This window comes from Poeciliopsis prolifica, unplaced genomic scaffold (assembly GCF_027474105.1).
Source record: "Poeciliopsis prolifica strain line A6 unplaced genomic scaffold, Auburn_PproV2 SCAFFOLD006, whole genome shotgun sequence".
NCBI lineage: Eukaryota > Metazoa > Chordata > Actinopteri > Cyprinodontiformes > Poeciliidae > Poeciliopsis > Poeciliopsis prolifica.
The window spans coordinates 18,038,725-18,063,419 of NW_026562381.1; the positions used below are offsets into that span (position 1 = coordinate 18,038,725).

At 37.4% G+C, this 24,695-nt stretch overlaps 1 protein-coding gene across 1 annotated transcript; it reads left to right on the forward strand.

Moving 5' to 3' along the window:
• Nucleotides 1-15,744: 15,744 nt before the first annotated feature.
• LOC129360660 (C-X-C motif chemokine 14-like) lies at nt 15,745-23,700 on the forward strand. The gene is given in 6 exon segments (XM_055030988.1): nt 15,745-15,800; nt 17,042-17,488; nt 18,692-18,763; nt 18,766-18,796; nt 22,261-22,374; nt 22,882-23,700. Coding segments are annotated over 5 exon segments (291 nt in total). The 5' UTR covers nt 15,745-15,800; nt 17,042-17,430; the 3' UTR covers nt 22,898-23,700.
• The last annotated feature ends 995 nt before the right edge of the window (nt 23,701-24,695 follow it).

Below are 24,695 nucleotides of genomic sequence, written 5' to 3' on the forward strand. Positions count from 1 at the left end.
ACGCAAATTTATCAAAGTGATGCGGTGAAATGTGAGACTTTTGCAGATTTTCTGTTGCTATAAACACATTAAAATCTGCAGAGATCCATCTAATACATTGTTCTTCAACTTAAAATGGCAAAAATGTCAATTTATTATATTCTGCAGGTCATGTTTAAACTGGATATTAGTTTAACGCCTGCATATTTGCAAATAAATATTTATTAAAAGCAACATTTATAATTTGAGAAGATCAGAGATTTTTTTAAATGAACTATATAGATCTATTTTTACTTCTTAAAAATTTTCTTTCTAGGTTTGATTTGCTTATTTTTATAGTAAAGTGACTTTTGAGAGATTATTATGTCATATTTTTTTCTTCAATCTTCTCATTTTCATTCAAAGTTTTTGTGAACACGTTCATTTTAAGCTGTAATGTATTAAACAAGTTTAAAGTTGCATGTTATGGATTAAGATGAGATTCTTCTGAAACACTGAGTGTAGAAGAAACGAAGCAAATCTTCCTCATTGATCCTCCTTCCGTCGTTTCAATCCTCGGTACTTTTCCCATGTTTCCGATTGTTTTTGCTCCGTCTTCGCGTGCGTCATCCTCTCCCTCTGTTCTGTCCCACTGAGCGCCTCTGCAGCGCTCTTTGTGTTGCTGTAATCCTCTTTCTGCAGAGCGTTAATCTCCACCTATATGCAGCCGCTCTGATGGCCGCTGGATAACTCCAGCATGCGCAGGACAAAGCAGAACCGGGTGTGTGTGGGTCTGTGTGTTCAGTTTTAGGAGGTTTTGCTCAGCTTTTGCTTTTTACAGTTCAAAATGGAAAAAACTGAGGAAGATTCACACGGCTGAACGAATGCCGCACTTTTCACTGCAAAGTGCAATTTTTATCCAGTTTCTACTGCAAATATTTTCGTCAATTTGAACTGAAGTAACTTTTCTGCCAGATAAATCAGCTTGTTTTCAGTCAAAACTTCCTGAATATAGATGCAAAAGCTCTAGTTACTTTGGCAGATTTACCTTCACTTAAAACAATATCCTGTTAAGTGAAAAAAGTCAGCCAGTGAAACTTGCACAATTTTTATCTATATTCAAGAGTTATTGACTTAAAATGAGCCGAGAGTTAATCTAAGCTAGTTTTGTTGTTTGCAGTAGAAACTAAATAAAACTCCTGGCCTTTTTGCCCCACAAACAGCAGCTGACGTCCTGCAGGAAGCAGAAGAAACGGTGGAAGTCATTGTTTGACTTCTCCACTCTTGTGTTTGTCGTTTCCAGCATCTGCTCTTTGTAAGGCTGACCTCACTCTGCGCTCTGCGTTCTGGACCTCATTACTCTCCCTGTGTCTGTCTGACAGCAGAGTTCAGCCTGGACTTCTGGACCTCATTAGTTTTCCAATTAGCCGGTGTCATCTGTCACCCGTCCTCCCGGTCACTCTGGCCGCCATGACTCCTCCGCTCTGATTCGTCTCACCAGGAGCAGGGGACTGACTTCTTTTGAACATTTTCAGGAAAAGATGAAAGTTTTGTCTCTGAGTTTTTAGATATAGATGTTCCCGTTTACATCAGTAATTCTCATTTAACAGAGGTGACTTTTTCTCTTTAAGATGTTGTGTCTCTGAATCATGTCTAGGTACATTTTTAACACTTCTCAGAACCACCATGACTCGTGCAGAGACTTTAAGTTGTTAATTTTGGTTAATGAATTAAATAGATTTTAATACAATTAATTGCAAAGTTCCAACCGGAACCATTTGTATTCACTCGTTTCTGGAGCACCTGTAAATCTGACACACAAGCTACATCCACTAGCAACGGTGAACGCTGCTGCTCTGATCCCACTGGGATTCATTTCTGCTTCTGACTGATCTGATTGGACGCTGGAGGATACTATAGCTGTGCTAAAAGGAGTTAGCACAGCAAAGCTATTCAAGCCAAAAATAGCATCTCATTGCTACCATGTAGCAGCTAATGCTAACTATGTAGTAGATAATGCTAACAATGTAGCAGCTAATGCTAACCATGTAGCAGCTAATGCTAACCATGTAGCAGCTAATGCTAACCATGTAGCCGTGCACTGTCAGATTTCTGAAGTTCATCGAAAGCTGAATTTACTCCAATCTGAAGAACAGATTAAAACTCTTTGTTCTTGAGTTAATTTGTCTAATTATTCAATAATTTAGCAGTAAAAATGTTTTTTGAATTGAAAATGTTGCTGAATTTGTCGTTAGCTTTTGGTTCAAATGCTGATGGCGCATGAGAAAACTCGGATATATTTTCCTTGATTCTTCCAGTGAAACGTCGTCACTCAGCTTTTTCTGAACCCGGTCAACACTGCAAAACACGAAACCCTTCAGGACTAAACATTAAACCCTACAGAGTGTTTGTGTTTAGTTTTTAGAGAAAATATCTCAGTCAACCTAAAACAAAATCAACTAAAAGTTTTCAACAAGATGAAGGAGTTTGTTTAAAGCCGATAATTAAAAATACTATTTCTACTGGCAGATAATTTTCCACTTGTAACAGAGGAAAATGCTTGAAAGCATTTAACTGCCAGAGCTTGGATATAAATTTGCTAAAAGGTAAAAAATATAATAAATTTACAATATAAACATTGTGTGAACAGTGACAACTTGTGAGGAAATGTTAAAGGGTCTCAGTGAGAATCTGGTTATCCTCCTATTTCTGCCAGATAAACATCTAAACGTCCTAAAAGTCGTTGCTGATTTACTGTCTCAACGTTTCTTATTGAACAGAAACTGTTTTGTTTTAATGAGATAGAAATCTCATTGAGTTCTTTAAACGAGATACAGATGTTGAATTTATTTCGAAACTCTGGCAGTTAAACACTCTGCGACTTAAATCTATAAAAATGATGGACTTAAAGTCCGTTTTGCTTCTTTTAAGTGAGTTTTGTCTTATTTCAAGTGTTTTTAAGATATTTGGACAAAAGTTGAGGTTTTATGAGAGGAAACGTGCAAACGGCGGCGCGCCCAGTGCAACCAGGACAGCGTGTTCACACTAAACCAGCTGATAATTGTTTCTGCAGTTTGAGAAAAGTTTTCCACCCACATCGGAGCGAAGAGTCAAACTCTCAGCAGGCGTCAGGCGGGAGGGCGACGTGAAGCAGCTGCGGTTTAATAATCGCTGGCAGAAAATAACTGTCATCTTGTTTATCAGAGGATTTTTGAGGTTTGAGGAGCGGTCACACCCACGGCTCAGTCACACCTCAGCGACCGGCAGGTTACAAAATACATTTCATTACAAGTCTGGAAAACTGGGCCGATTACATGATGAGCTACATGGAAACCTGCAGCTTCCGGTTCCACAGTCAGAAACTATTATTTTTATTATTTCAATGTTTTCTGACGACGGGACTGAACCGAGCGACGCAGTAAAACCGAAGGACAAACAAAAACAAAGAGCCAATTTATATGAGCAGAATAAAGATTTAATATGACCAGATTTTTATGAGCAAAACTTTGAGATTCTTAGAAATAAAACTGAGTCGTTACTGAATCCTTTAAAGAATTTGATGCTGATATGTTACAAGATAAAATGTTTCTATATTTGTGAACATTCCTCATTTGAAATGTTTATTTCTGGTGTCTAGAAGTTCTCATCAAATTAATAATTCATTTTTCTAATATTGCAATTTTATTCTGGTTATGACTTTAATTTCACATTATTTCAGCTTCACTGTTAGTTTTACTTTCTGAAATTTACGTCAATTTTCTGATATTTTGTTCTGTAATTTTTCAACAGAAACTCTTGGATGACTTTGTCTTTATTTTCAGTTTTCAGTTAATCTACATAGACACAGATTTATAAAAGCAACTTAAGATTAGAGAGAAATACATTTCAGTCCTTTGAACAAAATCTTTTCTTTTGTTCTATCCAAGTTATTTTGTGAAAACATATATTTAGTATAAATGAAAACCAGAGAGTAGAACTAAAACTATTACATAATATAATATGTAATACGGTAGATTGAACCAATGAATTTTAATGTTTTATTATTTTTTCATCATATACAGTATTTGTTTAAGTTGACTGTTATATTTTCCATTTTGTAAATATTAGCTGCTATCGTAGCCTGTTGTCGGGCAGAAGACCGACTTTGTGACCGACTTCATGTGGCTGTGAAGGTCCAGGTCTGAGTCCAGTTTCCAGCTGCAATAAGTGAGCTGAGTGAACTAATTGGTGACATCAGGGCCCAGTCCTGGGGAACCCAGGACTGGGCTCTGGGGTTCTCTGACATTGGTTTGTATCTCCGGTCCACAAATGCCCGTCTGAACCGACAGCAGTTTGAGATCGTTCTGAACCTCTGAAGTCGGGCGGATGGTTGTAACCGCCGCCTGTCATGACTGTCTGCAGCGAGATTCAAAGATCCTGGCTTTTATCTCCCTTGTTTTTCACACGTTTATTAGTTCCCCTCCTGGTTGTGTTGGTTCTGCGTCGTGTCGGCATCTGGAGCCTCTTGTCATAGAAATCCTCCTGGACTTCTGGATGGAAACGAGGAAGCTGGGAACGCCGAGGCGTGCAGACGCGTCTCTGAGCTCCTGCTTGCAATCAGGATGCTACGGTTCACGTTTGTCCACAAGAACCAAGTAGATTTTATACAATCACACACATCATTTAAATCACTAAAAACGACCGGTCAGAAAAGCTGAGGTGAAGATTTTGAATTGTCTTTTTATGCTTTTGCATGTTAGGCGGCTGCAAGGAGCCCCACACCACCAGGGGGACCCAAGAGCACCAAGCCAACATGATACAAATATTAAGACTTAGAACAACATTACTAACTAAATTCTATTGCACACAATTTCTATATTATTTTTAAAGTTCTATAGTCAAGATATCAAACTTGTCAACTTGTTTACTGTAAATTTAATGTTTATTAGCAGATGTTACTTTGAAATAGTTAAAATTCACATGAATCCCAGTCGGCATTTTAAAATCCAAATATTTTTTTAGCTTGCTGCTCCTGTAACATAAAATAAACGGCCATAAAGATGTGAGCTAATTGCAAATTGTGCTAATGATAGTTACACTCTTGGGAATGATAAAGCGTCTGGTGTTGGTGTGATTAAAATCTGCTCAGGGGCCCAGAAATGCTTCCCTTAGCGCCACACTGCCCCCTATGGGTTTGGCATGTTTAAAACAACGTCAGTGGTGTAATTCAGCAGTTCTGGCCATGTTTGGACGGAGAAATTGAATTTGACAGCAGTCCCATAATTCTCTCCTCGGTGTCCAGAAACGGTTGATGTGAACACGCCGCCTCCTACGCTGAGGAATGATGGATTCCCCTCTTTGTTCTCGTCGGTTTCTGCATTGGTTTGTGGGAGAGGAAATGTGCTTCCAGGCAGTTTTATTTTAACGTGAACAAGAAGTTTGTCATTACTGATAAGTGGTGGGATGCCTGACTGTCCTAGCGCAAACCTGCAGTGCAAAGCATTTATTTGAATCTAACAGGAATGTGAGCCTGACTCTGCAACCCCAACTGGTTTCTCAGGGTTTATTCTGGACAACAAAACCTGCAGAAGTTGATGAATCTGCAGCGATCTGAGGTGATTTTTCCAGATGGACGCCGTCGACTTGCTGCTTGTGGGTGTGTCGGATGTTTTTGTGAAGAACCCATTTTCTGATTCAAATGGTCAAACTAATCTGATGTAATTACTGCAATCATCTTGTTGCACGAGATGTTTCATAATTTCTCCCTCTGCCTTTTTGTTCTTTATTACTCATGTTTAATTTCACTCTTTATTTTTTATTATCAAATTGTTTCCTCTATTGCTTGGAGCACAAATGATTTCTGCATCTGAATATAAATGATAACATCTCATTTACACCACAGTTATGTCATTGTAGCGTGTTTTTAAAGTATTATTTACAGATTTGTTTTTATCTTTTGTTCCAAGTTTAAATAATTAATAAAGCTTCAAACTGAAACTCAAACACTCAACCTTTTGACAAGAGAGCTTATAATACTAATAAAACATCTCCTAAAATATAGGTTATTTAAAAGAATCCACATTTTTAATTATGTTCAGGTTTTCAAATAAAGACAAATATTTAACTTTTGTAAAAAAAAAAAAAAAACATGTTAATGTTTGAAAATGTTGCTTTTTTAAAACAATAATTTTTCACAAACTAATGACAATAAAAAGTATAAAATGTTTCTGCTAGTTTTAATGTCAGAGTTGTGAAAATTCAATGTAATTATTCCATCAGTTTCAGAGACGTTTTAATTTACACAAACCCGAACAAATCCGCGTGTTTTAAACATCCAGACCTGTAGGGGGCAGCGCAGCGCAACGCGAAAACCTTGACCAGCCAATCAGAATGCTTCAAGTCAAACATCACTTCCTGTTAGGAATTAAACATTCAAAAGAAAAAGGATCAAAGAAGCTAAATCAGTAAAAACTTGAGCAAAAGACCAGAGAAAGACGACAGGATAAAACAAATCCAAAAACGAGGGAACCGGAGCTGAAATGAAGAGCTTAATAATCCTGGATCTTAATCTGACCAAGGGCATCCTCTAAAACCTTTCAGATCGAGTTTTACTCTTTTAAACATAAAATATCTCAACAGCTGCGTAAAAAGCCCAGTTAGTGTCGAGTTCGTCTCATTGTTTGATTGTTGAAAGGCTTCTGAATCTTCTGTGGAAAATCTTCCAGAAATTGCAGTCATTTCCTGCAGATTATGTTTGGAAACCTTTGATAAATCCCTCCAGCAGCTCGAGCAACCAGTAATTTCTTCCAGCACATCTTTAAACCCAAACATATGATTTTCCTGAAATGTTTTATTTGAGCTGCAGACGAAACGGCAGAAACGGCCGCAGACTCAAAATATTTTCCCTGAGAGGCTGCAAGGGAGGCAATTTTCTGTTTTGTAACAATCCCACTCCGGCCTGTCCAGAGAAAAACACTTCAATGATCAGATTAGGTAAGAAGTTTAGGTTTTCAGCAGTTATGCTGACGACATGTTTGCACAAGTATTGACCTGAGCAAACCTGCGATGATTCGCCATGTTTTCTGAAAGGTTCCTTCCAGAGCCGGCATTTCTAGAACGGCATGTCGGCTGCCGAGTTTTTCCACTGCCGAGTCGAAAGATTATACAGTTTACAAACATTATCTGCAGGAAATTTCTGTAAGATTTCCCGCAGTCAAAGGAAAGTGCACTGTCAGCACATTTTAGACATTTAATTGACTGCAAAGTTTGTCATTTTTCAAAACATTATTTGTGTTAATCGTTGTTCACAGTGTTTAGAAATCATCTAAAAAAATCAAAACTGTGCACATTTATTGTAAAAATACGACTTGAAATGTCTCAGTAAAGCGTTAATTCACATCACTAAGGCCCGGTAGCAACATAAAATTCAGTATTTTATTTGGATTCTGCATTAAAAATGCAGAATCTGAAAAAATTATAATCTGAAAAGTGCGGAGTGCATTTGAATTTGGTTGTAAAATCCTGGGTCTGTCATTTGAAGCTGAATTTTTATCATTATTTTGAAAAGTGAAAGGGGAAAAGACTTCAACATGTTTACATGTGTAAATGTTTCTACACTGAAAACTCATGCGACGCTGCTGGATAATTTAAAGGACAAACATTTTCTACAAACGTGTAAGTCTAAAATCTGACTGACATGGGTTCGTTTTTAAAATAACGTTTTGTTCCTTTTTAATCTTTGTTCAAAACTTGGTTAAAAATTTACATAAAAATTTTGAAAATGTTTTAATTTATTACAACTTTATTGTAAAAATAAAATTTAAAATGCATGTACTTAAAATCCCATGAAAGTGTCTCATTAGATGATTATTGTATTAAAATCTTAAAAGTGTGGAGTGCATCCCCAGTCTGTAAAGACATCTGTTTCAGACTTTTCTCATTTGAAATGTGAGCGTAAGCTGAATTTAGCCGACACGTCATCGTTATTCTTCCATCTCAGCATCTCGTCTGCTGACCAAGTTCATCCTGAATCAGAACTTCAGGGCCTGAGCTGCACATGTTCAGGAGTTCAGCAATAATGCAGCGTTTGTGATGTTCATAACCATGTTTGCTCATGAGTCATAACAGAATAAAAATACATAAATGAAGGAAGCACAAAAGAGACAGTTTCCGTGTTGACTCAGTTTTAATTCCTGTGCATCCAGTGAATGTGGATCTTTATGAAAACTGAGTCACTCTGACGCTTTCATGTGGCTCGGCGCGGATGGGAAACAAAGACGCCTTTTCTTTGGTCCTGAACGGCAGCGCGCGGCGACTGACGTACGTCACGGCTGTCCCACGCCTTCCCGGCACGCACTGATGCTCATCACGCTTTCAGCTTCTCTCCAAGTCCAGCTGGGTTTTAACTCACCGGCTTATCTTTGTTCTCATCTTCACTGCAGGCAGATTCCCAAAGCGGGAAGTCGGCCTGCAGCAGGATGGGAGTTTTAGTAAATCGGAGGAAGCTGAAGCCAAACATGAAACCAACCAGTTCAACGGTTGTTTCTGTGTTCAGTCAAACATTCAATCATTTAAATATTTAACTCCATCTACTTTGGTAGCAAGCTAACTACTTAGTTTATGAGCTTAGCTTCATTCAAAGTATTCAGTTAGCTCAGAGCTAGCAGAATATTTACTTAGCTTGAAAAAGCTAAACCATAAGCTAGCTCAGAGCTCAATATTTCCTTGGTGATGAATGGAAGTGGTTTGCTGGCTGCAGATGCTGGTAATCATCTAGATTACCTTAAAGCAACTCAGTGCTTGTTTGAGATGAAATGTTGGACAAAAGAAACAAAAATAGGCGCGATTTGAAGGCATAAATTTAACGTGAATTTTACTTAAATATTTAACTTTGATTCAAATATTTAGCCCTGAGGTAAATATGGATATTAAACTCCAGTATTTAGCTATAACCAAACATCTGCCTTCAAAATAAACATTCAGCTTCAAAGTAAATTAGTTGGTGCTAAATATTTAGCTGAATTTGTGCTGAACATTTAGCTAATAAAGTGCTTGAGTTGAAACTGTTATGAAAGAACAAAATGGAGAAAATTGTTTTCTTATGTCTGCATGAATAACCCAAATTATTGGGTTTTGCCTGTAACTTTCCAAACTGCATCTTTTGCTTTTTTATGCATTTATGTGACTCAGTCTTGAAATGAAGCCAAACAATCAAAATACCTTCAGCACAGTGAGCGTCAGACAGGAATCCTGCCATATTGTGCTCCACATGCCGTCCCGTCTGAGTCCAGTGGAGCCTGAATGGCCGGAGGCGACTCATTTCCAGCTGCTGTCCCTCACAGGGAACCTGGCGCCACCCGCTGCGCACTTCACCTGCAGCACAGGGACTTTCCTCAACACTGGGAGGAGTTTAGTTCAACACGAATACTGCAAAACTGGACATGTTGTAAATATTTCCACTCTGTAAAAATCTGAAAGGTGTGGCATGAATTTGAGTCAGAATTGTGCACCTTTGAATTTGTGCAGATTGTGATTGTTGCTCATTATTCTCTGTGAAACTTCTCCAGCTCAGTCAGATCAGATGGAAAGTTTTCATTCCTTGCATTGGCTCAAAGCTAAATTAGAAAAAGCAAATTTATGGAAACTAAATCTAAATGTGCAGCATAACAAAAGACCAGAATAAACACAAAAGGAATGAACTGAAGCAGCGTGTATCATCTCTGTGTGTTTTTCTGTGATTGTTGATCTTGTTAGACTCCTGTACAACACAAATACAATGTATCATTATTATTAAGACTTGTGCAAAAACAAAAGAGCACAAACATAAATGAAACATGTTTGAACATATAGTTGTATAATATCAGTAGAAATGTTGAGAAATTCAAATTGTCAACAATAAACAACAGAAAAGACTTTACATTTTTTATATAAAGTGACATTTTTGGTGAGTTATAAATGATGTCAGCTTTCATTTATTCCATGTGAAATGATTTAAACATCAGTTTATTGCTTCAGGGAAACTAAACATGTTTTGCTTCACATTTAGTTGCATCTTTGTGTTTATCTTCCAGATATTATGCTAAATACCAGGTATATTGATTTTTCTGTTTGTTACCTGACATGAATCCTGTTCGTGACGCCAGAAGTCGAGGAAAAGACGTTTTCTGAAACGTGAGCGATCACTCCACACAGATCTGTAATTCTAGATCAGCAATGCGTTGATAACGTTGCTTCCTTCTTCTGTTTCAGAAAAACAAGTTTTTCTCCCTCCTGGTGTTTCCATCTCTTCACGTCAAAAACATAAAGCTCCTGTTTTCCTGCAAAACGCCCAGAAAACGTAACAAGAACCAGGTAACAAGAACCAGGTCACACACCCAGAGGAAGTGCACACAGCCATACGCAGGCGCGCGTGTGTAGGTGTGTGTGTGTGTGTGTGTGTGTAGGTGTGCATGTGTGTGTTAGCTATGCAGGGCCAGAGGACATCTTCCTGGCCCGTGTCTGCAATCCCAAGTAGCCTGAGTCTAATGAAGCGCTCTGAGCCGTAAAATGAGGACACAAAGCAGTCATTAGGTGTGTGTGTGTGTGTGTGTGTGTGTGTGTGTGTGTGTGTTCGCAGCTTTTATTGATGCAAAAGCAAAAGAGAGAGTGGAAATGACATGAAACTCCACGACCACTTCTCCTGCGTTTGTTCACACTTTGCATCTCATTCATGAATAGTTTCCCTCTCAGGTCATCGGCCGACGTGGAGCCGGCCTAAACTTCATGTCCGGGTTCATGTTGGACAACTGAAGCTGTTGCTGCGCTGCAGTCAGGATGCCAGGCTCCCAGCTCAGGGTCAGCAGGAGGTCAGGGCGTCTCTGCTTTAGCCTGACAGACGAGATCTGATGAACGCCTGACGGTCTGAGCGACTCGGTTCCACTTGTGGCCAAACTGGAAACATTGGTTCCATTTTCAAAGCATCAGAGGAACCAGACCAACCTGCAGAAGAAGACAGGTAGGAAGTTTCACCTGGAGAAGTTCAGCAGTGTTTATGTCCTGCTAACGGTTGCGCAGGTGTTCATTTGAGCAGGACCTGGACGCAGCGACGATCTCAGTGTTTGTGTTAATCTTGACGCTTCGTTTCCACAGCTCAGCCTCTGGATTCTCTGTTTACGCCCGAAATGTTGAGTCTTTCTCATTTTGCTAAGTTGGAACCACTAAAAGTAATTTTTTTAATCTGGATTTTATCAGATAGACGAAGCACAACGATGAAATGGAAGCTAAATAATAAAACCTTTTAGTGTTTTTGCAAAATCTCAACAGTGTTGTCTGAATGTTCAACTTTATGGTAAAGAAGTTTAAACATTTTATCGGCATATATTAACATTTAAAAAGGGTTTTAATATAAATCAGTGAAACTTTCCTCTGTGTTTGTGGATTTTATCTGGCCCTCCTGGAGGCGGGGCTTAATGCTGACAATCACACTCATGTATACATTGCTAAATGAAAGAGGAAGTTTCTTCAGGATTATGAAGTGAAAACTGGAATATTTATTAGAAATGTTTAAAACAAAACATCATTTGTCTTTCTTTTCACATTTCTACATCACTGTTTTATTTACAAAAAAACAATAAAATGCACAAAGAAAATTTATTGATTTTACTTTTATTTGCTTAATTTTTAGATTTGTTTCATTTTTTTCTGCGACTCCTTTTGACTGGACAGTTTTTGCTGAAACGTTTGAACGTTGCTGTAAATGTGAGAAAATACTTTAGAAAATTTGAGATGTTGATGCTTCTTCTTCCTCTTCCTGAGTTTTCCAGCTGTTTGTTTGGACAGAGCGGCTCCTTTAACCGGTTTTTGTCTTTTGAACACTGATGAAAACGTCTGCAGCATCTGTTCACTGAAACATTCATTTATCTTTTATTTTACCAAGAAAGAGAGGAATAAACCCAAAAGCATCAAACGGTTCTGGAAGACAAACAGAAAAAAGCTGCAGAGTTTCCAGTTTGAATTTGCGTTTAGTTTTCGTCTCAGCGAGGAATCTGTGAAAACCTAATTCGACCTTTGACATTTGACTTGTCTGGTTTGGGAGCTGATTTGCACGTCTGGCTGCAGTTTGAGAAAAATGTAAAACTTTCAGTTTCAGATGTAAAGAGCTGAAGACATTTTTCTGGGCATCAAATGCAAATTTCTTAATTTAACACAAAATGTTGAGTGAAAACAGAGAATGTAGAATGTGAGGCTTTGCTGAACGTCAAACACTTTGACAGAGTTAAATGTTTATTAATATCAGACCTTTCTTTCCCATCACTTTTCAGGATGTTTCTTTTTTTGGGCAATTCGCTGAAGTAACTAAACACAAATTGATTTTTCTTGCTGAAAAATTAGTTTTATTTCAAAAGTACGAAGATATTTGCTGTTAAAACTGAACCAACTTGGCAGGATTTTGTGTTTTTGCAGTGCAACAACAAATGATTTCACAGACAGAGATGTTTAACCGGAATAGTAATTGCATAATAAAACATTATATTCACTGTTTAGTTCTTGTTCTGCTGCGTTTAATATGATGCAGCTGTGAGCAAAACTTCCCTTTTCACCTCCAACTCAGTGACAAGCAGAACGTTTCTGACAGAAACCTGGAGAAAAGTCAGAGCTGAAACTTTTCCAGAGCAGCTGAAGATCCAAGCGATGAGAAACAGGGCGGCTGACTGTGGGAGAACGGAGGCGAACAGCAGCTGCTCTCCTGCCTCGGCATTACGGATCATTCAGGATCCAATCGCTGCAGGATCAACCAGAACTGGAGGATCTGCTGCTCTGAGGAGGATCCAGACGACGGAACCAAACTGCCCCAACTTTATCAGGTCGATGATAATATCCATGTCCTGAGGCCATTTTCAACTAAGTTAATGCAGAAACACATTTAATGAACATTAAACACTGGAATATTATAAATACTCAAAATAAATTAATAAAACAAATAAAATGAATTATAAAGTCTCTGTAAAATAAATTATCCTTCAAAAATAAGGTGAAAACATCAGACTGGAGACTTTATTATTTATTCATTATTAAATCTTTTCTGTGTTTAATAATTGGATGATGAGCAGATTTGTTGCTAATGTGGCGACCAAACATTAATGCTAACATTAATTCTAACATTAATGCTAATCATTAATGCTAAACATTAATGCTAATCATTTATGCTAAACATTAATGCTAACATTAATTCTAACATTAATTCTAACATTAATGCTAATCATTAATGCTAAACATTAATGCTAATTATTTATGCTAAACATTAATGCTAACATTAATTCTAACATTAATGCTAAACATTAATGCTAATCATTAATGCTAAACATTAATGCTAGACATTAATGCTAACATTAAAGCTAAATATTAATGCTAAACATTAATGCTAACATTAATGCTAAACATTGATTCTAACATTAATTCTAACATTAATGCTAAACATTAATGCTAATCATTAATGCTAAACATTAATGTTAATCATTGATGCTAAACATTAATGCTAACACTAATGCTAAACATTAATGCTAACATTAATGCTAAGCATTAATGCTAATCATTAATGCTAAACATTAATGCTAATCATTGATGCTAGACATTAATGCTAATCATTGATGCTAGACATTAATGCTAACATTAAAGCTAAACATTAATGCTAACACTAATGCTAAACATTAATGCTAACATTAATGCTAAACATTAATGCTAACATTAATGCTAAACATTAATTCTAACATTAATTCTAACATTAATGCTAATCATTAATACTAAACATTAATGCTAATCATTTATGCTAAACATTAATGCTAACATTAATTCTAACATTAATGCTAAACATTAATGCTAATCATTAATGCTAAACATTAATGCTAGACATTAATGCTAACATTAAAGCTAAATATTAATGCTAAACATTAATGCTAACATTAATGCTAAACATTGATTCTAACATTAATTCTAACATTAATGCTAAACATTAATGCTAATCATTAATGCTAAACATTAATGTTAATCATTGATGCTAAACATTAATGCTAACACTAATGCTAAACATTAATGCTAACATTAATGCTAAGCATTAATGCTAATCATTAATGCTAAACATTAATGCTAATCATTGATGCTAGACATTAATGCTAATCATTGATGCTAGACATTAATGCTAACATTAAAGCTAAACATTAATGCTAACACTAATGCTAAACATTAATGCTAACATTAATGCTAAACATTAATTCTAACATTAATGCTAAACATTAATTCTAACATTAATTCTAACATTAATGCTAACATTCATGCTAACATTAATGCTAATCATCTCAGTGAGGAAACGGATGGTGTCCTGGATGAGCCGCTGGTTCCTTCAAGCTGCATTTGGTTCATTTTCCGTCTAAACTTCACACAGATTTAAATCATTTTCTTTTGACGGATTGTTTTGCTTCAGTTTCAGGTTCATCTGTCAGCCTGAGGTTTGAATCAGCCATGCTGGGGTCAAAGGTCAGAGCAGATCAGCAGTAGCTCTGATCTGTCGATCATTCTGGAATCATCCACTCTGTCCAAGTCTCATAAACAGAGGTTGTTATTTTTTAATTTTTCAGTAAAGCCGTCTTTTCGGAGATGCAGACCAGATGTTGACCTTCCCAGCTAATTATCTTCCACCCTCAGGAACAAAACGTACAAAATGTTCTCTGACTCAGAGGCGGCTGATGAGTGTTTGAAGGCATCCTTGGTTTGAAAATCAGTTTGTTGCAAAGAACAAAACAAATTGCTCCTAATTTCATGCGACCCAGCAGTGGTGTCCAAAGTGTGGAGCGTGGGCCATTTTCCGGCCGTGAAATAACTTTCTGTGGCCCCGACTGCAGCGCACGACTGATCCAGTCTGCTCCAGCAAATGGATCTGATGCAGAAACTTTGATTTAAATGTCTTAGGATGAGAATTTTGCAGTTATAAGCTCACATATTTATGCTTCGTTAAAATGTAAAATGTTTGCTGCAACGTTTTCATGTTTTCATTTTAAATCAGAATAAACTCGGTCCATTCATTCGATAATCTTGGAAAAAAACATTTTGCAAACAAACAAAATAGAAAATATCAACTGAAAAAGTTTGGAGAAACTTCTTGATTTCTTTTTGTTCCACTAAGATGTTAAACCTTTAATTTGTTGAGTCCATTCTGCATTGTGAAAATATTTATTGTGCATTAAATTCAAATGAATAAATTCCTGCTGAATCTGGAAGTATTTCAGTTCCAGAGAAAATGGAGCAACACATTCCTTCACTAGAGATGTATTTATTTCCTGCTGGTTGTAATCAGATGAAAATAAAGCGACAGGAAGTTGTCGGTTTGAGCAGCGTTTACAGTCGGCGGCGTTTCTTCAGCAGCCGTTTCACGCTGTCGTAAAATCCCTTTTTGGATTTACTGTAAATATTGAAGAGAGAAAAATCGGATGATTTGCTTGATTTTGGGTTCAACTGGAATTTTTTTTTGTTCTAAATTTACATTTAAAAAATCTGAAATTTTGAAATTAATCTCAGAAATTTTCTGCACCAAATTTAAAAATTTCAGTTTCAAATGTCAATAATTTAAAAACTTTTTTTCAATTTATGAGATGAATCTCAATTTATGTGGAAATATACATTTTTGTAGTAAAATTTCGCTACATTATTTGCTTGATTTTCGATTGTTTTTGACCCAACAGTTTGGTCCAACTGACACCCTGATGACATCATCATTTTAATACAAAATGGACATGAGGACATGAGGACATGAGGACATGAGGACGGCATTCAGCCGGGGCCAGGTCACCATGGTGGAGACAGGAGCTGATTGGGCCGATGCTCAGGACTGTGAGGTGAGTGCGCGCGCACACACACACACACACACAACACACACACACCCACACACACACACACACACACACACACACACACACACACAGAAATCCCTGCTGATGCAGAGTTTTGATGGCTGCAGCTTCAGGGGATCCCCGGTGGGAGGGTCGGCGCTGCTTCTCAGGACTATCGTTTACAGACATGTTCAACCTTTTGGCACCGCCTCACACAATGACTGCATTTCTTTTGGATGCAACATGAAAACCTGCAGCTGCAAACATTACATCACGAGTCATCAGACATTTTTCATCACAGACGTTTGTGGAAGATTTTCTTTTTGACAAGCTGCTTTCTAGGAATGAGATGTCTCTGAAGTAATATTTTAGTTCTGCACAGCAACAGTAAACAAAAAATTGAACGTGCAAGCTAAATATTGAGTTTGTGAACGTTTGGTTTCTAAACAAAATATTTTGCAATGTCTTCCACCATTATACATTGAAAAACTTCCAGTTAACAAGCTGTTAAAACAGCTTCCTCTGCAGTCAAGGACGTTGCACCGTGTGAGTTTGCAGGTTGGCTTAGTTGCTAAACTTGTAGCTTAAATTCCAATGTAAATATTTATTTTTTTCCAAGCTGAACAATTAATTTACGAATATTTATCTTCCTAACTAAATATTGAGCTCAGATCTAAATATTTTGCTTGCAAACTAGCTAGCAAGCTAAATATTTAATTAGGAGGCTAGCTTGTAGCTAAATATTTATTTAAGTTGCAATATAAGTATTTATTTTGCTCATACAATTTTGTCTAAGCTAAACATTTAATTTACCTGGGATTAGCTCGGTTTTGGATATTTAGCTTGCTAACAAAGCATTGAGCTAGCAGCCTTCCTGTTCAGCTAGCAGGTTAGCCTGCTAGCTGAACATTTAGTTTAAGTTCCAGAGTAAATATTAGTTTTTAAAAATATGTAGCTCTGACCTAAACATTTAGCTAAATATTTGTCTTGGGACCTGCGACTTTTATAAAGGTATTAATGGTGAAAATATGACTTTCTTCCCTTAAATGAAAGGCTGAACAAACCAAATTATTCCTGACTGTGTGACTTTACAAATGGACCATAATAATAAAATCCAGAGAAACATTAAATGTTATTAGTTTTATGGATAAGCACATAGCTGGAACCTTTGACATCTTTAATTTATAAATCTCTATTGAAGGTTTTGCCCAGGATGTGAAAGTATATCAATAACTCCTGGTTTGGAGGTTTTGGTTATTTTGCAGCCAGCAGAGAGAACATTCCTGATCTGATCCCGGCTGCTCGCCCTGCCTCCCTCCAGACCTCCTCTCCTCCAAGCCACAAGTGTTTGATTCGCTGCCTGGTCCTGCATGTTAATGAGCAGAGGCAGCGTGGAGCGGTTTAAAGCTGGCTCAGCCTCCAGACGGAGCGGCAGGAGAGTTGGAGACGCATCCAAAGCGCGCAGGACGCACAGACGGAGTTCAGAGCGACGACAAGCAGAAAACCTTCCTTCCTTCCTTCCCTGCAAGTGGATTTAATCTGCAGCCACCAACGTCCGTCCAGTTCGCATTTCCTCCTGACCGCTGAGGAATCCAGTCTGTGGAACTTCTGTTTTTCAGAACCAGTATTTCACGCCATGCATCGGTGCAAAGTGCTGCTGCTGCTGCTCATCCTGCACTTCCTGAGCGCAGAAGGTAAAACCTTCATTTATTGAAAAAATGTGGGCTTGGCGCCCAAACTGGTGATGTAACAGTTTCCTGCTCTGTTTACTGACTCTGTGTTCCTGGAAGGAAACGGAGAGAAAAGTCCAGTTTCACTGGGATCCAGAACCAAGTTCAGCGTCTCTGACAGAAACACCTGCTGCATGCAGGAATCAGATCAGACTCTGGCAATAAACAACAATCAGTTCATCCACCACAAGTTAAAATGAGATCAATAATTTCCATTGATGGTTTTTCTACCAGAAACTGGATGATAAAAGTCTCCAGTTTGATGTTTTGACATTTGAAGGATCATTTTGCTTTCAGAGAATAAATGATTCATTTTATTTGTTGTTTTTGTTCTGATGATCCATGTTGGATGTTTAAAATGTTTCTTGCTTTTGCATTATGTGACCTAAAAATGGCTTCAATAGAGGAATATTTTTGCAGTAAATTCTGAGAAAATGTTTCATCCAGAACCGTTTGTTACTGTGACGGACCTGATCACAGTGAGTCTGCTGGAATGAAGCCAGTATTTCTGCTATTTGGAGAATATTTTACCATTATTAATTTGAGAAGTTGGATTAAATTAACTGAAATCGTTTAGATTCTTTCAATAATAGTTTGAGGTTCCTTTGACTCTGATTGGTTTTGTTGTTTCCACTCGGCGTCTTTCAGGCGTTTGAAGCTGCTGTGTTTCTGCAGAGCGCCGTAAACGTCTTCTCTCCAGTCGATATGAACTTGTGTGTTTTCTGTCATTCTGATCCCGTGTGAGCGTGCTCTGCAGCTCTGCAGCTCTGCAGCAGCTGCAGCCTGATTTAACGGGCCGCAGGTCGGCGCTGATAGCAGCTGATGGATGAAGGGAAACCGTGGACTATCCGGGTCATCCCAGATATACAGCCAGCTAAACCAATTTTCTCCGGCTCTTTCTGGCCGGCAGCAGGGCCGTGACCGGCGGGCAGCTGGAGCCGCAGGGAAGATGAATGTGGAGTTACTCAAGAAACGTGTCAATAAATAGCAGGTGTTATCTGGGTCAGAGCTCTGAAACACGACGTGTCCCAGACAGAAAGATAAAAAAACAGCTGAACGGATACAGAACCGAAGCAACAGCTTATTAACTGGAGTTTTCCTGTCGACATGTTTAAATGTGTTTTGCAGAGAACAGAACAGTTCTGACATGTCTCCATTTCTCCTCAGCCTATAAGTGCAGATGCACCAGAAAAGGACCAAAGATCAGATATAAGGACGTTCAGAAGCTGGAGATCAAACCAAACATCCCTTCTGCCAAGAGAAGATGATATTGTGAGTTATTGAGAATATTTACTGAAACTATTTCAGTCTTTCTTATTCTTCTCCCTCCTTCATCAAGTCCAAACCTTTTGCCACAACCAACAAAATCAATAAGTTAAGCAGTGGGCCAGAAACATGAAATATTTTTAAAATGTTTCTGTTCCTTTTTTGTTGTTGTTCCTTTTGTAGAAAACAGATCAATATATAATAGTATGTGCAAAGAAATATAAAAGAATATCTTCACATAAGACAGGCTCACAGTGATGTTTGTTATTAGGACGGATCAAAGGAATAAAACACAGAAACTGTAGGAAATGACTAAAAACACAGAAACTGACTAAAAACATTGAAACGACTAAAAACACAAAACGACTAAAAACACAGAACCGACAAAAAGACAAAACTAACTAAAACACCGACTAAAAAACAGAAACTGACTAAAAACACCGACTAAAAACAGAAACGACTAAAAACACAGAAACCGACTAAAAAACACAAAAACCGACTAAAACACAGAAACGACTAAAAACACCGACTAAAAAACAGAAACCGACTAAAAACACAGAAACCGACTAAAACACAGAAACCGACTAAAAACACAGAACCGACTAAAAACACAGAAACCGACTAAAAACAGAAACCGACTAAAAACAAGAAACCGACTAAAAACACAGAAACCGACTAAAAACACAGAAACCGACTAAAAACAAGAAACCGACTAAAAACACAGAAACCGACTAAAACACAGAAACCGACTAAAAACACAGAAACCGACTAAAAACACAGAAACCGACTAAAAACACAGAAACCGACTAAAAACACAGAAACCGACTAAAAAACACAGAAACCGACTAAAAACAGAAACCGACTAAAAACACAGAAACCGACTAAAAACACAGAAACCGACTAAAAACACAGAAACCGACTAAAAACACAGAAACCGACTAAAAACACAGAAACCGACTAAAAACACAGAAACCGACTAAAAACACAGAACCGACTAAAAACACAAAAACCGACTAAAAACACAGAAACCGACTAAAAACACAGAAACCGACTAAAAACACAGAAACCGACTAAAAACAAAAACGACTAAAAACACAGAAACCGACTAAAAACACAGAAACCGACTAAAAACACAGAAACTGACTAAAAACACCGACTAAAAACACGGAAACCGACTAAAAACACAGAAACCGACTAAAAACACAGAAACCGACTAAAAACACAGAAACCGACTAAAAACAAGGAAACCGACTAAAAACACAGAAACCGACTAAAAACACAGAAACCGACTAAAAACACAGAAACCGACTAAAAACACAGAAACCAACTAAAAACACAGAAACCGACTAAAAACACAGAAACCGACTAAAAACACAGAAACCGACTAAAAACACAGAAACCGACAAAAACACAGAAACGACTAAAAACAGAAACCGACTAAAAACACAGAAACGACTAAAAACACACAAAAAAAAACACAAAAAAACCAAAAAAACAAAAAAAAAAAAAAAACAAAAAAACAAAACAAAAAAAAAAAAAAAAAAAACAAAAACTAAAAACAAGGAAACGACTAAAAACACAGAAACCGACTAAAAAAAACACGAAAACCGACTAAAAAAACACGAAAACCGACTAAAAAAACACAGAAACCAACTAAAAACAAGGAAACCGACTAAAAACATGGAAACCGACTAAAAACAAGGAAACCGACTAAAAACACGGAAACCGACTAAAAACAAGGAAACCGACTAAAAACAAGGAAACCGACTAAAAACACGGAAACCGACTAAAAACACGGAAACCGACTAATTTATGAACTTAGTTTCATAATTTATGAACTTAGATTGTTTGTCGGTAAGAAGTTCATCCAAACAGCCTGTTTATGTTTGTGACAGTAGGAAGGAAACGCTGCGTTCACACAGCTGTTCTTGATGTTCAGTTCTGATTTTTTTTTGAAATCTGATTGTTTTTCATCTCCTAAATGAATCATTCAATGAAACAGCAGTCAGGCATAAAAGTAAAATCCCCCACATTCCTGTAAGTTAATAAATTTGTTCTTCTGCAAAAAACCCAAAAAGTACCAGGAAGAAAACGGTAAAGACAAGCTGACTCCATTAAACAGATGTAATCGGTGCGGAGCTGGATTGTTGTGGGCTCGCAGCCGCCCTCCACGATGTTTGCTACCTGCCACGCCGCCGGCATTCAGGGCCGCGCCATTAGCATGAGATGGGGGCCACCGGTGAAAGAGGAGCCTCAGCGGGCTCCGGAAAGCCAGGGAGGAATGAAAGCGAGAGAAACGAGTGAGAGTCTCCTCTCTGGACGCTTGGCATGCTGAGCGGCGACTCCAAAGCACAAACACACACGCCTCCAAATGTCCCTCTTCCTCCTGATTCCTCCGTTTCTCTTGGTTTGGATCCTTCGCCTTCCCCTCCTTTCTTCTTGTCACTCAGAGTTTCTGCGGATAAAACAAGCAGCAGACGCATCTCTGACTTTAAGAGTCGGCTCCTTTATCCTGCCGTCATTTAGCATTCAGGCTCTGCCCTGCAGTCTGAGCTGCTCTCAATAAACCACACGCAGGCCGACTGTCTCCATCATTCCTGCCGATTCGACGCTTGCAGACACACGCTGCATTCACTGAGCTCAGTCACATTCAGCTGTCAGCTCCACAAAGCTGCTGGAAGACCAGGCGCTTTCAGCCGCGGGAATGTTGGAGAATATTTAGAAATCTGGGGCAATAACAAGTCAAGTGGTCCTGAAGTGGAGCCATTCAAACGGCTTCAATGGTTTTCAAACGGTGTTTGAAATCTGGTCAAAGTGACACAAACGGACTCCAGCTGGACCCGACATTTTCATTCAAAACAAATGCAGATTTACTTCATGTTTCTGTTTTGATTAAAGTTATTACTTCACAACACAGAGGCTGAAAAAAACATTTAATCACAAGAATAATAATAATAGTACCAGATTAAAGTCATAATTTTACAAAAATAAAGTCGTAATAATTGGAAAAAACTCACAATAATACAAGAATAAAGTCGCAAAAGGTCAACATATGAATAAAGTCATAATATTATCAGAATACAGTCATAACATCACAGGAATAAAGTTGTAATATTAAGAGATTTTAGTTGTAATTTTTTATTCCTACCTGAAAAATATTTGAACATAAAACTGAGAATGTTGATCATCTTTTTAAATCAATTTCACAAATAAGGAAATATTTAATCTTTAAAAAATCAGCATCAAATTGTAATTATTATCAGGACAATCGATAAACTGTATCAGCTGAGCTGATTACGTCACATTTTAATAAATACTGAAACTCTTTGCTCATTAAAACATTTCTTTCCTTTGCAAATTTCATGTGTTTTTTTTTTTTTTTGCTATTATGCCTTAATTTTTATGATATTCATGACTCTCATAGTTTTCGGGAGGCTGACGTGTTTCTGTCCTTCCTTCCCTCCCTGCAGCGTCACCATGGAGAACATGTCTCGGTTCAAAGGTCAGGAGTACTGCCTGCACCCCAACCTGCAGAGCACCAAGAACCTGGTCAAATGGTTCCGCATCTGGAAGGACAAGCACAGGTAGCGAGGCGGCAGCGCAGGCTTTCGCCAAAACTGCATTTGACACGGAATAACTTATTGTTTTGCAACTGACAAATATTCAACATGTGTGAGAATATTTTATAATTAAAGCCTGCAGCCATAATAATTGTCATTTTTATCAGTTGTTCTGAAATTAGTCCAACAGAAAACAAATGATTAAAAAAATGTTTTTTATGCTGTTACAAGACAAACATGAAGATGTTTGTAACTAAAAGGTGAAAGAAAAATATTTGAATGGTTTTCATCAAAACAAATAATAATTGAAAAAAATCTGATTTATTTAGTCACTAAATGTTTTGTCATTTAGTTGATTAACTAAATGTTTAGCTTACGAATGAAATATTACATTTGGATAACATGGTAAAAATATGACTTACAAAAACAAAAACATTTTTCCTCTTATAACTCCAAAATTATTGCTGTTCATTTTGACAGTAACTTTGCAAACGGCGCCCCCTGTTGACCGTTGTTTTCCTTCCTCCACAGGGTGTACGAAGCCTAAGTCGTCCATCTCTCCAGAACAACAAGGATCAAGTGATCCAGACCGGGACAGAACCAGAACTGTTCTGAGAAGAAGACCTGCTGCATCTGTAGTCTGTAAATAATCTGACGGGATTATTTTAGTTTCCCGTCCAGGTAGTTCCATTACTCACATCGTTCCCGGCCTCCACGGCCTCGTCAGGTTTTATTTAAAGAACCGTCTCGGTTATTTTACCTCCTCGGATTCTACCAACGCGAGTCGGTTCAGGTTCTGCAGAAACACACAAACCAACAACATGTTCACATGAAACACACAAACCAACATGTTCACATGAAACACACAAACCAACATGTTCACATGAAACACACAAACCAACAACATGTTCACATGCAGCCAGAGAAACGATTCGTCATTCATTCAATACATTCGATCCTTTTTCTAGAAAAGATACTGACATTCTGGAAGAGACTGTGTGTGTGTGTTTGTGTGTCCAACTAGCACAACACTTTCCACCATGTTGTTTGTAAAGTATTCTCTGGTTTAGTTGCAGGTCGTAGGTCACAGGTCGTAGGTCGCAGGCCGTTCTGCATGGACAGCTGTGTTTATGTGAGTTAAAGTATAAATAATGCGAATCTCTCCTGTTCTATTCGTCTGTTAGGTTAAGATTTGTTATTTCATCCAAACAGTTTTTATTTGTTCAAAGCATCAGTTAGATTTGCTCCTTTAACCACAGATGGATCCTCTTCTTCAATCTTCATCCTGTCTGTATTATTCTTATATATCATTGAAGAGGTCAAATAAAATCTTTAAGATCTAAAATGAAATGTAGATGTGAATTTGGTGTTATTTTATTTGTTCATGAATTGTTTTCCCTTCCATTGAAGCCACAGACTTTCCTGTGTTTCATCTGGAGTTTAACACAAAGTAGTGGAAGAAAATCAATCATTTTCTGAAAAGTGTGGTGTGGCGGTATATTCAGTTTATTAGAGTACAGTCTGGGTAAAATGGGGGTGAATATAATTTTACACATTTCAGATTTTGTCTTTGTAAATAAAAATGGAAAATCTATAATTATTTCCCTCTGCAGTTCACTGCATGTCGGCCTGTCCTGTTTAAACTCTGAATAAAACATCGCAAGGCGCCGCATGAACATGGCAACATGTTGATTGATTATGCAGAATCAGGTTTTAGCAACACATTGCTCACTAATCTAAAACATATCCAGCAGCAGTCACTGGGCGATAAGTAAAATACTATATATATATATATATATATATATATATATATATATATATATATATATATATATATATATATATAGTGATTCTATTGTATTTTTTCCTTTTATTTTCCATATCAAAACTGTGCTGAATACCAGTCATTTACATGTGTTTATAACCCGATCTTGTTTTGTTGCCATTAAAGAAATTTTATGTTTGTGCATATAAATCCTTACAAATATGAACTTTAGCTGAAAAACAAATCTTCTATTGCAAATTCAAATATATATTTTTGGTACTTCTTTACAATAAGGTTCACTATTTGGCAAAAAAAACAGTACCTTTTCTCCTCATCCTTAATTAATGTGTAATAAACTAATTGATGATTTCTGAAGTGTTTAGAGATTAATTAATGACTAATATATGAACTATTTATGAGCTTATAAGCAGAGCCTTATTGTAAAGTGATTTTTTAACTCTCTGTATAAATCAGATTGTAACAGTGATTAGTATTTTATAGGAAAATAATAAACAGTCTTTAACAATAAAACCATAAAGTCTCATTGAAGAACTGGAGTTGTGCAGAATGAGCCGTTTCA